Here is a 12,693-nt window from a genome sequence, read left to right on the forward strand (position 1 = left end):
CTTGCCTTGTGATACGAGTGACATACCTTACGAGTTTTTCGAGATACGTTCAGCTGATTATTTGCTTTGACTTGCAAGCAAAAATTTTTGATTAGAATGAAATTCTTTAAGCTTTTTATTTCCACTCACAGTTGAACTTTACTGTCAAACTAAGCATAAAACAAAGAGAATTACACATTGTGTACTTGCCCAAACCGCATAACTTTGCCTAAGACTGCTAGCCTAATTGTAACACAAAGCAAAACACCATTGACCGGCTAACTAATAGCATCGATGTCGTGGTGTTATAGCCCTTTGAGCAACATATATTTGAACACTAATGGTGTTGCAACACATGTAGGCAGACAATGTAGCAGTACTCATATATTTTCATTACCCTCTTGCGAAAAATGAAAAATAACTATTGACTAAATGACTATATTACTCCAGCTTACTGAGGAGCTATGACCGTCTCCATGTGTATCCATGTCTGTATCGTACTGCCCCCAGGTGTCCAAAGCGTGCACACCAGAAGGAGCAGCAGAATGTCCATTGAATTGAAGCAAAAGTGTATCAGATTGTTTATTTACATTTAATTATGTCATTACTGTATGTTTTTATAGAGTAGAATATTATAGTGTTCTATTTTCTGTATTAAAAAGCATTAAACACATTTTGGTTTTCTTTAGGAGGCCAGAATGGATTAATGGAATTTCAATTCATTTCAATAGTGAAAGATGATATGAGAGTATTCTGACATACGAGTGGGGTCACGGAACAAATTAAACACTTATCTCAAGGCACCACTGTATTTTATTAATACCATTCAAATTCATCTTATTTAAGACAGGGGTGGGCAAACATTTGTGCTCGAAGAGTCACATTTGATTTTTTTTAAATGGACAGATGGGCCCAGTCATTCGCAAATGTGTTAAAATAAAAATATGTACAAAGTGTGTCAGAAAAGTTCCAAACTAAAGGTTTTTCCCTTTGACATAATTTCCCAGCCTTCTTTGCGGCCCTGTGTTCATGCGGCCCTGGAAGGACTCCTTCTTGATATCCCCCTTGTCTTCAAAACAGGTTCCTTTGATGACCCGCTTGAGATTGGGAAGGAGGAAAACCCCACACGGAGCCAGTCAGGTGAGTAGGGAAGTTGGTACAGCATGGAGATGTGCTTCTCAGCCAGCCACTGTCAGATGTTCAGGGCATTGCGAGCAGTTGCGTTGTCATGGTGAAGCAGCCACGAGGATCGCTTTGTAGACGTGTTGGTTGATCGTCTGCCCCACAATGAAGGGGAAAACCTTTAGTGCTTTGTTTGTTTAGTTTTGAAATACTGTATATCTTTTGTGACGCCAATCCTGGAACTTGAATCACAGGCATATTTTCTTCACCCTCTGTTAAAAATGACTTATATTACTGTAAATGAATAAAAAACAAAAACTAAATAAATACATTTCAGTGAACCAATTTTAGGAAAGAAGCGTGCTAAGTTAATGCAACAAATATTACAGGACTCTTGCTAACTCGGTGGGTGGAGCAGGCCGTACATGGACTGCAGGCCATACTTTGTCTGTCCCGAGCTAAAATTGTTTTGCCTCTCTCAACCAAAACATTACTAAAAACCTTTAGTAAGATGTAATGCAATTACACACCATTAAAACTATAACCACAATAATAAACATACTGTACATCAACATTTAGTTACTACCATTGTGGCAATAATAACTGAGCATTGTTCTTTATAAAAGCACAATTTGAATACAACCCTTGGATTGAAATGTCTAGTGAGTGTATGTCTAATCACCTCACATCCTTATTGGAAAACTTTTATACCATCGCATTAAGGAAAAAAACAAAAACACATGACCAAGATTTGTTTCAGCTCTGGGTGACTGTGATAAAGTCTTTTTAACTGACAACAACAAATAGCACTGAGTCTGCTCCTTTCCCTTCCACAAACTTGACCACATGAGCCTCGACGCACGCACACGTCGCTAATACTTTTGTAGATAGCAAGGTTTCTTTCCCAACTGCGTTGAATTGAGGTTAAAGAAATGAGGGGCCCTGTAAGACTGACAAACCACACAACTGCCTAAGCTTAAATATTTTCGTGAGTACGCCGTGTCAGCATTGTAACTGATAAATAGTGCACAACAGCTCAGTGAATTGTGTAATATAAATGGAGTCTAAAAGGATGATGGAAACCTTTCCTTAATTGTTGGATTCTGTTTGTCTCAGTGCTTGTTTAGTCCTGACATTTAAATAAAACACTAACAACAATTATACCAACTGGCTCTTTGCGCAAATTATCTTCTTTTTTTGTTCCCCCCCCCCAAAAAAAAAAAAAAAGTCTAGCTCCATTGACAAATATCTTCACAATTTCTAAATAATTCACACATTTGCAAACAAAGTGAAGTGTCTTTCGTAAAAATAACCACAGGCAAAAGCTTTATTGTGAGACAGTCATACTGTAAGGTACAATTTAAATATTCACTGCACTCAATAGATTTAAATTAGTAAAATAACCATTCAATAAATAATGATTAGATATGTGATGTTGTCGTGAGTGAAACCCAAGGTAGTCAAGGGGTAACACAGTGTACTGTATAGTACTTCCTAATTATGTCATGTTAACAGATATGCATCCAGTCATCCATTTTCTTATACCGCTTATCCCCATTAGGGTCACGGTTGAGCTGAAGCCTAGCCCAGCTGACTTTGGGCGAGAGGCAGGGTACACCCTGAACTGGTCGCCAGTCAATCACAGGGCACATATAGACAAGCAACCATTCACAGGCACATTCACACCTATGGACAATTTTGATTCTTCAGTGAAACTAAAATGCATGTCAGAAAATTATGTTGGAGGAAGTCACAGTACCCGGAGAAACCCCACACAAGCAAGGGGAGCACATACAATCTCCAAATACTTCACATTTTAAGAACATAATACTCTACTTCAAGACACACAAATAAGGCCTCCACTTGTTGAAATACAGTTGTTTTGTGTCACACTCACAATAAATGGCTGACTTTGATAGACAGGAAGAGTGCTAAAAAACAGAAAACAGCAACGGTAAGGAAATGGAATAATCGTCACATAATGTACCATGCTGTAAATGATGTTACCTGTTGCCTCTGTGTGCAGCTTGGAGCCATCAGAGCTGGTCACTTTACAGGAAAAGAACATTTTTCTGCCTTCCTTGTTATCAAGGGAGGATATGACTAACACTGTACTTCCCAATGGGATGGGGCTGTGAATAAAACAACAATCATTGTCAGGGGAATCTGCACCAAATTAAAAATAAATTCCTACTTACTACACAATTAAATACTGCATGTTATTGTAAATGCATCGATACCTGCGGTAATTGATGTTGAGATTGGCAGTCATCATTGGTCCAGAAATGAAAGCTGCATGAGTGCCTGTGACAGAATCAATCATAGTGGCGATTGCCCCCCCGTGGACATGTCTGGAAAAAGCTTTTCATGAGTCAGTTTTCCCCACAAACCAAATTACATAAAATGTGACAGAATATTAGGGCCACACAAGAGGGGGAAAAAATGCAGCCAGATAAAAGTAAAAATAAAATAAAAGCAGTAGCAATAATTCAAGAGAAAAGACAAGGATAAAGAGAATCTCACAAGAATAAAGTCGTAATATTAAAAGGAAAAAAAGACTGACTTTTGCAAGACTATAATATTCCATTGAAAAAGTCACAATTTAACCTGATTTAAGTTGTAATATTACAAGCAAATGTTTTTTTTGTTTTTGCCAGATGTTACAAAAAAAAACATTGTAATTTGCCAAGCTTGAAGCCATAACTTCAGAAAGAATAATGTGGTAATATTAAAAGAAAAACACTGGATTTTGCAATAACAACAACAACAAAAAACATTCTGATGAAAAAAAATATAGTTGCAGTATTACGAGAAAACATAATTTTGGCAAAACAAGGTCAGAATATTATGAAGAAGAAAAAATTTCCCCAAAAATAAAGCCATAATTTCACAAGAATAAGTGGTAATACCAACACAAAAGATAATACAGTATTATGAGAAAAACATTAAATAAAAATAACTGTAAACCAAGAAAACATTTGTAATATAACATCAGAGAAGAAGAAAAAATGAAATCACGACTTTATCAGTTACGTCGGATTTCACAAGACTAAAGCCAAAATTAATTAGCAACAGTAAATAAAGTGGTAATGTAAAAAGGAAGGGATTTTTTTTTTTATGTGAGTAATGATATATTAGAGAAAAAGTAATTTGAAAAAAATATAACTTGATGTGAATAAAATTGTAATATGATAGTTTTTCATAATTTGGATTTTTTTTCATTTCTCATGTATTTTAATATTATTTATAGTTAACATCAATTTGCAAAAATAAACATACAACAGTGGATATAAAAAGCCTACACCCCCCTATTAAAATGGAAAGTTTTTATGTGAAAAAATGAGACAAAGATAAATAATTTAAAACGTTTTTCCCCCAGTAATTTAACCTATAACCTCTACAACAGTCAGTTGAATTAAAAAATATATTTTCAAGAGCAGAAACAAAAATAAACAACGGAGATAACGTGGTTGCATCAGTGTTATAAAAGGGGATATCTCTGTGTTCAGAAATAACACACATTCACATTCAAACTCATGTAAAACGGGAGTCAGCACACACATGCCACCATTTAAAGTGCCTCTGATTAACCCCAAATAAAGTTCAGATGTTCCAGTACGCTTATCCTGACTTTAACAGTGACTAGTATTTGGAACTGTTCCTAATTCCCTCCACCTTGATTTAGGCTTCAGTTCCAGCTGAAGACAAACAGCCTCAAAGCCTGATGCTGCCACCACCATGCTTCACTGTAGGTATGGTGTTCTTTTGGTGAAGAGAAGTGTTGTGTTTGTGCCAAACATAATTTTGGAATTACGACCAAAACAATCCACCTTCGTTTCATTGGACCATAATACATTTTCCAATATGTGTTTGGGATACTTTGCCAGCTTCTTACATGTAGTTTTAAAGGGGCAAATAACTCACCCTGGTGGGCCCTCCAGCAGGTGTCCAGCCTGGAAAATGCAAACAGTCCTCTCCTCTTCTTTGTTCATAAACACAACATACTCAAATGCAGCTCCTGTGGTTTTGATGCTGCGGGTAAAAAGACGATTTTTGGACTGGATCAACTTGCTGAGATAGGCTCCTCCTGAGAAGAGAAGATGTGTGACGAGTAAGCAGCGTGGTACAAATTTTGGTGAATTGTACAATTGTGGAGACTTGCCATGTTTTCACCTGTGGCATACTTGAGGCTGCGATTATAGCTGGGCAGTCTCCTCCAGGTTCCCCTCTGTTTCTCTCCTACTTCCTTTTCCACCTCACACTGGTTGTTGTAGTAGTCATACAACCGCATGGTTTCTGCACTCCACGAGGAGTTCGGCAGGCTGAAGTCCCGAGGCTTCAGAGTAAATGAGAATGGCAGTGCCTGGACGAGAATGACGGGATACAAAATGAATATGAAATATTTTCCGTCTCTACGAATTCAATCTTAAGACCATTTCCATGCATACCGGCATTCATCAAAACCATCCAGTTTCTATTTTGCTTGTCCTCATTAGGATTGCAGGTGATCCCAGCTGATGTGGGCGAGAGGTGGGGTACACCCTGGACTGGTTGGTTGCCAGCCAATTACAGGATGCATTTAGACAAACAATCATTCACACCCATATTTTCACCTACGGACAATTTAGTCTTCATTAAACCTGAAACATACATGCTTTTGGAATGTGGCAGGAAGACAGAGTACCTTCAGATTCAAACCCAGAATTTCTCTACTGTGAGACAGATGACCTAAACACTAGGTCACCAGCAATCAACACATAAACCTAAAAAATTACTAGAATAAGATCTGTTTTATCCATTTTTGTCGTTATGACCAGCTCAATACGCTCATCTTCATACACTCGTATCATATCATTCATTCTAGATCAAAGACAGAGAAACCCGTTGCCCAATTCTGTTGTGTCTGCGCCATACAATGACAAGAAAGGCTTTTATTGACTTCGTCTATTCTAGCACAGTGTACATACCACCATGGTCCGCACGAAGCTGCTTCTGAATGGCGACAAGATAGATGAATGGCAGAGATGAGGAGACATGGATGGGGGTGAAGCAAGATGCTGGTAGCCCGTCAATATCCGTAACAGGCTCCTCGCCATCTTTGAGCTGACGAGGGGCTGTAAAAAGTGGAACAGTAAGAGAGTAACAACAACTGTTGGGTCACGAACGTCTGAATTAACGGAGCTTCGGCGTTCAAACGTATTTAACTAAACGCTTTAAAAAAAAAAAGATAACGATCGCTATTTCATATACCGTACACATATTTATAACATGTTTCTGCCCAGCTATGGTGAAACACTAATAGCCTGATGTGATGTAAATGACTTTCAATAAAACCGGTTCACCCTTGTCAACTTCCGCCATGAGGGAAACACAGGCCTGACGTCAATCATGTCACGTGATGCATCCCTGCACTGTAATTGGGTGAAATAATCTACTTCCTGTAATCGTCACGCGTTCACATGTCAAACAAATTAACGTAAACACTAACTCAACCACACCACTATTTGCAAGATGTGTTTGTTTATTTTGTATCAATTCTATTATGTTAATATTAGCATTTGACCACACATATCTAGTTACGCTTCATTAATATTAAATGTATTTTTAAGATTCTTTTATAGTTGGTAATCATTTTCAATAATATACTTTCCATTGTGCACATGGTAAAAATATCACTGTCGCATATTTAGACTATATTTAGTACTTACAATAGACCAACATGCAAGACCTTAGTCTTTTTTTTTTTTTTTTACATTTACATTTCTTTTAACCCCTCTGCTGTCTTTTTTATTTTTTACTTTGTTTCTTGTTAGTTATATGTACATACAGTAATATCAATACTATTCTACTGAGCATTGAGCCAACCTATTACAAAAACAATAATTATTTCATAGAAATTATTACAATTTTGCTGGAGTAAGCAAACAAACGAAATACATTGCTCATTACAAAATGTATTCATGAACATCTGGTCATGGTTGTTTGACTAATAAAACATGAAAGGGATTCTTAATGATTGAACTACACATGCAATCCACAATTAACACTTTCTGTATGTTTTTAAATGTAGGGTCTTTAAAAAATTATTATTTTTACTGATGCAAACTGAACTTTTTCCATCAAACAAAATTGGAGTTGCAAACTGGCTGTTGGCATGATAAAGCTGGAGAGGATATAATGGGTGTTATCAGCTGAGACAACTTTGACTTCATCTGTCAAAAAAATCACAAAAGCCAATAATCCATTTTGTATCTTTAAAAACATACTGTATTTATACATACAAAAATAAGATGATATTTTTTTGGGCACAAAACCAACAGTTCTGAGGACCGGGGTTCAAATCCCGGCTTCGCCTGAGTGGAGTTTGCATGTTCTCCCCTTGCCTGCGTGGTTTTTCTCCAGGTCCTCCGGTTTCCTCCCACATCCCAAAAACATGCATGGTAGGTTGATTGCAGACTCTAAATTTCCCATAAGTGTGAATGGTTGTTTGTTTATATGTGCCCTGGGATTGGCCGGCAACCGGTTCAGGGTGTACCCCGCCTCTCGCCCGAAGATAGCTCAGATAGGCTCCAGCATGCCCGTGACCCTAGTGAGGATAAGCGGTACAGAAAATGGATGGATGTTCCTTCACTTTAATACTGTATGTTTATGAATATTGAGGTATCTGTGCTCCATTAGTTTGCCATGCTTTCAGATTGTCATAAAGCACAGGTAACTCCATCACGGCGTTCCTCTGACGTGTATGGAGGGTGGCTCGGCAAGATTAAGTCGCACAAATAGGGAAATGGCAACTTTTTTGACGTTGTTGTCTTAACGTCTTTATCTTATTTGCATGTTTTTTTTTTTTATTAAACATACAAAGTGAAAATAAATATTTTTTTTGTTTGTCAAAGCTTGTCGATAGATCGATCGATCGATAGATAGATAGATAATGACTGGAAGTTTGTGGAACATACAGTTACCTATAGTAATTAATGTTGAGGTTGACAGTCATCACTGGTCCAGAGATGTGTGTAGCATAAGTCCCAGTTGTAGTATCAATCATGGTGCTGGTTTGTATCCACGCCAAGCTAATGTCATCTTTATGTCCATGGGAAAGACATTTAACTCACTCCGGTAAGTGAATGCTACATAAAAAGTCCAAAATTATAAAAATGCAACTGTTCAAAATAATGTTATTTTTCTGTGTTGAAAAGCATAACTGAGTCTAACCTTTTCAAACTCTGAGGCAAACTAATAGATTGCGCCACAAGATTGCATTTCGAGGTCCCATTTGGAAAAATGTTACGTTTGAGACTGCGGCAGAATGGCACATGACCAGATAGCCAATCACAAGTGTCGCATTTAGGAGGAAGTGATATGAAGAAAAAAAATCTGAGCTTTTTGGACTATTTTTCAGATCTAACTAAAATTGTCATCAGGCAACTTTCCAAAAGCAACTGTAATTTAACCACACATTTTCTCCATGTAATACAATTGCATACATTCTGTATTCTGTAACATTCTGTAATTACACAATTACATGTAACTAGTTAACTCCGCAACACTGGAGGCAAGTTATACATAAAAACATAAGCAACCTCTAAATACAGTAAATGTTTTTTATTGTTATGAAAAAGGAAATTACAGTAGCTGACATACCTCCATGGACCGTGGCAACCGAAGAAATGCAACATATTTAAGAGTGAACGACAGAGATGAAGCACACCTTTACTATAGTTGATAACATTATTTCACAGGACAGAATAAGGTCCATCCATCCATCCATTTTCTGAGCCGCTTCTCCTCACTAGGGTCGTGGGCGTGCTGGAGCCTATCCCAGCTATCATCGGGCAGGAGGCGGGGTACACCCCGAACTGGTTGCAAGCCAATCGCAGGGCACATACAAACAAACAACCATTCGCACTCACATACACACCAACGGGCAATTTAGAGTTGTCAATTAATGATAAGGGTGACATTTTCACTCTGGTTATTCCAGGGAAGCTATTTGCAAAGTGATGGGCCATCAATTGTATTTGTAAGGCCTTTTTTATGTTGCTGTCTCAAAACACACACACACAAAATCGGTATAAATCTGATAATCTGCTACCATAGCAAAATGTAGAATCTCGAGCTGTATCAAAAAAAAAAAAACACCCTGAGTTTTATCTTAATACAAAATAAGAATAACGAACTACACAACAAAATGAAGTCCTGGATGGTTCTTATGCAAGTTCACTCTCAGCATCGGGTGTTTTTAGTTGTCTTTACTGCGGAGCATCAATACCACACAAGCTCCTACAAAAAAAACAAAGCAAATAATGTTATTGCATTTGGGAGAAAATAACCATGACTAATTGTGGCGGCGTGGTGCAGATGGTAAGATTAGCCCTGCAAGTAGAAAGTTGCTGGTTCGTATCCCCGCTCAAGTGCATGTCATCGTGGTGTCCCTGGGCAAGACACTTAAAGGTCAGAAGACAAAGATGTTAAAAATTTTCTTGATAACTCTAGAACCCCTTTTCAACCCACATCTGCCATTTCAAAGTGATTACATACCAGCTATACAGCAGTTAAATCGATAAATATGATTCAGAATGTGCCTTCCGGTCTTCGGCTCTATCTGGCGCTGTGACGTCACACGAGCCAAACAGCTTGTTCATTCGGCGTTGTGTGCTGTTTTTCTATTCTGTTGTTCCCATCCTTGTATATTTGTTGTCTTAAGATTTTGCGATGTCGCAATGGTTTATTTGGTTGTACAAACGGTTCAGGCAGTGGCAAGAGTTTTTTTTTTTTTTTGCTTTCCAAGTAAAAAAGGAATACGTGAGCAGTGGATAGGGAAAGTCAGTCGACAGGGGAAGAAACAGGGTCAGCTATGGGTGCCTCGCAAGCATTACCAAATTCTGTGCCGATCACTTAGAACTGGCGTGTTTTGAGAAACACTTGGCAGAAAGCATTGGATACATTAGTGTAGTTAGGCAGAGGCTGAAACCAACTGCGGTATTTTTCCTACAGCCGTCGGGACCACAACCGCAAGCAAGAGAACTAAATCTCACAGCCGCCACGGTGCAGCGGCGAATTGGCGCAGACAAGAGGTGAGGATTTCCTTGTATATAATACCTACAACTCTATTATGGTTATTATGCACTGGGCAGTAGGAAAAAAAGACCCACGCAGTACTGTCATCTGTACTTTTGCCTATATGACAAGCCAACAGACTTTCTGTGCAGTGTGTTATAAAGCTACTCGAGTGAGGGGCACACAATATATATGAATACTGCATACTATGTAAAAGCTTGTGCTGTGTCACTGAAACATACTGTATATGAATATATAATGGGTATAGTCGTGAAAAAAAACATTGGCACCCCTGGGGTGCCATTATTTCTTGCCATAACTGTATAAAAAGACATGCTTTTGACATACTGTCACATCGACCCAGTGGCCACGCTCTTTTTCTGTTGTACAGCTGCTACTTGGCTCCTCGTCATCATCACTGTCAGGTTCCGATCTCCTGATCGGCTCAAACGTATGGTTTGACGATGCTAAGTTCAGTTGGGTGCTCCTGTACGTCGAAATCCTCCTCCTCCTCATATTCCAACACATTGCTCGCTATTGCGTATAGAGTGTAGCGCGCTGTGTTTGTCAATTGCAGCATCACTTCCGGTAACCCTTGCAGTGGATAGAGTAACCGCACCCCGGTGTCTTGAACTTCGGGTATGTTCGAGGAGGGCTCAATAGGCGTAATAAAAACCTCTTTTTTAGCTAAACTATAGTTGACAACTTCCTGGAAGTGACGTGCATGTATTACATAACATATAAACAATGCAAAACCGTAATTTCTCCTGTATAATGCACATCCCCCCCCCCCACCCCCCCAATTGTCAAAAGTCAATAGTGCGCATTATACATAGGTATAGGGGCAAATGGGAAAAAAAACTGTCACATTATATAAATGTATGCCGCCATCTAGTGGTTATGAAAAAGCTGTACATTTTCATTCCAACGTATGACTGCATATATATACAGTTGTGCTCATAAGTTTACATACCCTGGCAGAATTTCTGAAATATTGTTTTTTTTTTTTATTTGACTGACTGAACAACAACCATCATTAATTTCTTTATGGATATGTTTTGTTTAATGATATTGCTTTTCTGAAATGCTTGACTGTTTAATTTAAATCCCATTAAAATACAATTAAATGGGTTTTGCCTGGTCCTTCATGTTTTCTTTAAAGAATTGTACCTGTCTTACAAAGTCTGCCCGGGTAATCAAACATATGAACACAACTGTGTGTTTTCTAATTTACTAAATAAAAGTAGGGCTGTTAATTTCAAAATAAGAGCAAGTAATTTAAAAAAAGGATTATGTGTTCAAATAAAGTGCTAAACTTCAGAATAATTCTTTGAAAAAAAAAATACAGATACTTCATGTTTTGATCATATGGGTAGAAGCAAAATCATGCATTGTAAAAATGCATTATATATAGGTAGAAGGGTTTTCCAGAATTTTGAGGTCAACTTTGGGGATGCGTATTATACACGGGTGCGCATTATACATGAGAAATTACATTATGAATTTTAACTGACCCCATAACATCTTTGTCCTCTGACCTTTAACCCAGAATGGCAGCCATGCTTCTGTCAGACTGCCCCAGGGCTGTTGTGGCTACACAAGTAGCCTACCACCACCAGGGTGTGAATGAATAATAATGAAATTTTAAAGTCTCTTTCAGTGCCTAGAAAAAAGTGACATAAGTGTAATTCAATATTATTATTATTACTTACGTAAGAGTAAGTAGGTAGTGAAAAAAATCTACTTGAGTTCTCTCAACTCCACCCTGACAAGTTGTGGCTCCCAAGCTATGTCTGCCTGCTCAGACTAAATGTTTTTCAGCTCTTACCGTGCTTCTGCAAAGCTATGATCAGCAAAAATGCAAAGAGCTTTGTCGCGATCCAAAATCTGTTCTTTTAAGTTCTGCATTTCCTCCTCTGCTTTTCTTTTGTTCTCTGCGTGATCCGCTGAACAGTGTGACAAAAGACAAAAAAACATCACAATAAGAAGACATTTGATGCAGCATGATTTTAGTCTTGAGCCAAAGCCAAGTCGTAGTAAAAACATTGAAATGTCAAATCAAATTGACTTCATATTAACCAGTGTCTATGAACTGTGTTGATCTCTGTAAGATCGTGTGTCATCTCACCGGTTTCCTTATGCATGGTCACTCTTGTAAAGATGAGATTCCATAACAGTATTTGGTATATAGGCCAAACAAAACACATACCTTTGAATTTATTGATTGATTGTATGACAGCTTTCTTCTTGCGCTCTGTATTTTCCTAAGAAAAAACAGTTGTGAAAATATTTGTTAGACGGTTAAAGTTGAAATGCTACGACCAGTTATCATAGCCTGTGTAACAGGGGTGGGTATTCCGCCATAAGGACACCATCCATCCATCAATTTTCTGAGCCGACCAGTGTCGCGGGCGTGCTGGAGCCTATCCCAGCTATCATCGGGCAGGAGGTACACCCTGAACTGGTTGCCAGCCAATCGCAGGGCACATACAAATAAACAACCATTCGCATTCACATTCACACCTAGGGGCAATT

At 38.2% G+C, this 12,693-nt stretch overlaps 1 protein-coding gene across 1 annotated transcript; it reads right to left on the bottom strand.

The window, feature by feature from the left end:
• Nucleotides 1-775: 775 nt before the first annotated feature.
• On the bottom strand, nt 776-12,425 carry them4 (thioesterase superfamily member 4). Its single transcript, XM_061777035.1, has 9 exons — nt 12,368-12,425; nt 11,987-12,104; nt 6,069-9,381; nt 5,275-5,464; nt 5,026-5,188; nt 3,342-3,452; nt 3,109-3,233; nt 2,999-3,032; nt 776-1,256 (listed from the first exon to the last, which is right to left on the bottom strand). Exons 3-9 carry the CDS (start codon nt 6,195-6,197, stop codon nt 1,172-1,174), a joined length of 837 nt encoding a protein of 278 aa, XP_061633019.1. The 5' UTR covers nt 6,198-9,381; nt 11,987-12,104; nt 12,368-12,425; the 3' UTR covers nt 776-1,171.
• Nucleotides 12,426-12,693: the final 268 nt, after the last annotated feature.

Source organism: Phyllopteryx taeniolatus, chromosome 6, assembly GCF_024500385.1.
Source record: "Phyllopteryx taeniolatus isolate TA_2022b chromosome 6, UOR_Ptae_1.2, whole genome shotgun sequence".
NCBI classification, from domain to species: domain Eukaryota; kingdom Metazoa; phylum Chordata; class Actinopteri; order Syngnathiformes; family Syngnathidae; genus Phyllopteryx; species Phyllopteryx taeniolatus.

Coding starts and splice junctions, on each gene's coding strand:
- them4 (XM_061777035.1), bottom strand. CDS start 6,197: ATGGCGAGGAGCCTGTTACGGATATTGACGGGCTACCAGCATCTTGCT. Junction 3,234..3,341: donor CTCAACATCAATTACCGCAG/GTATCGATGCAT, acceptor TTTTATTCACAG/CCCCATCCCATTGGGAAGTA. Junction 3,033..3,108: donor GCTGCACACAGAGGCAACAG/GTAACATCATTT, acceptor TCTGTTTTTTAG/CACTCTTCCTGTCTATCAAA.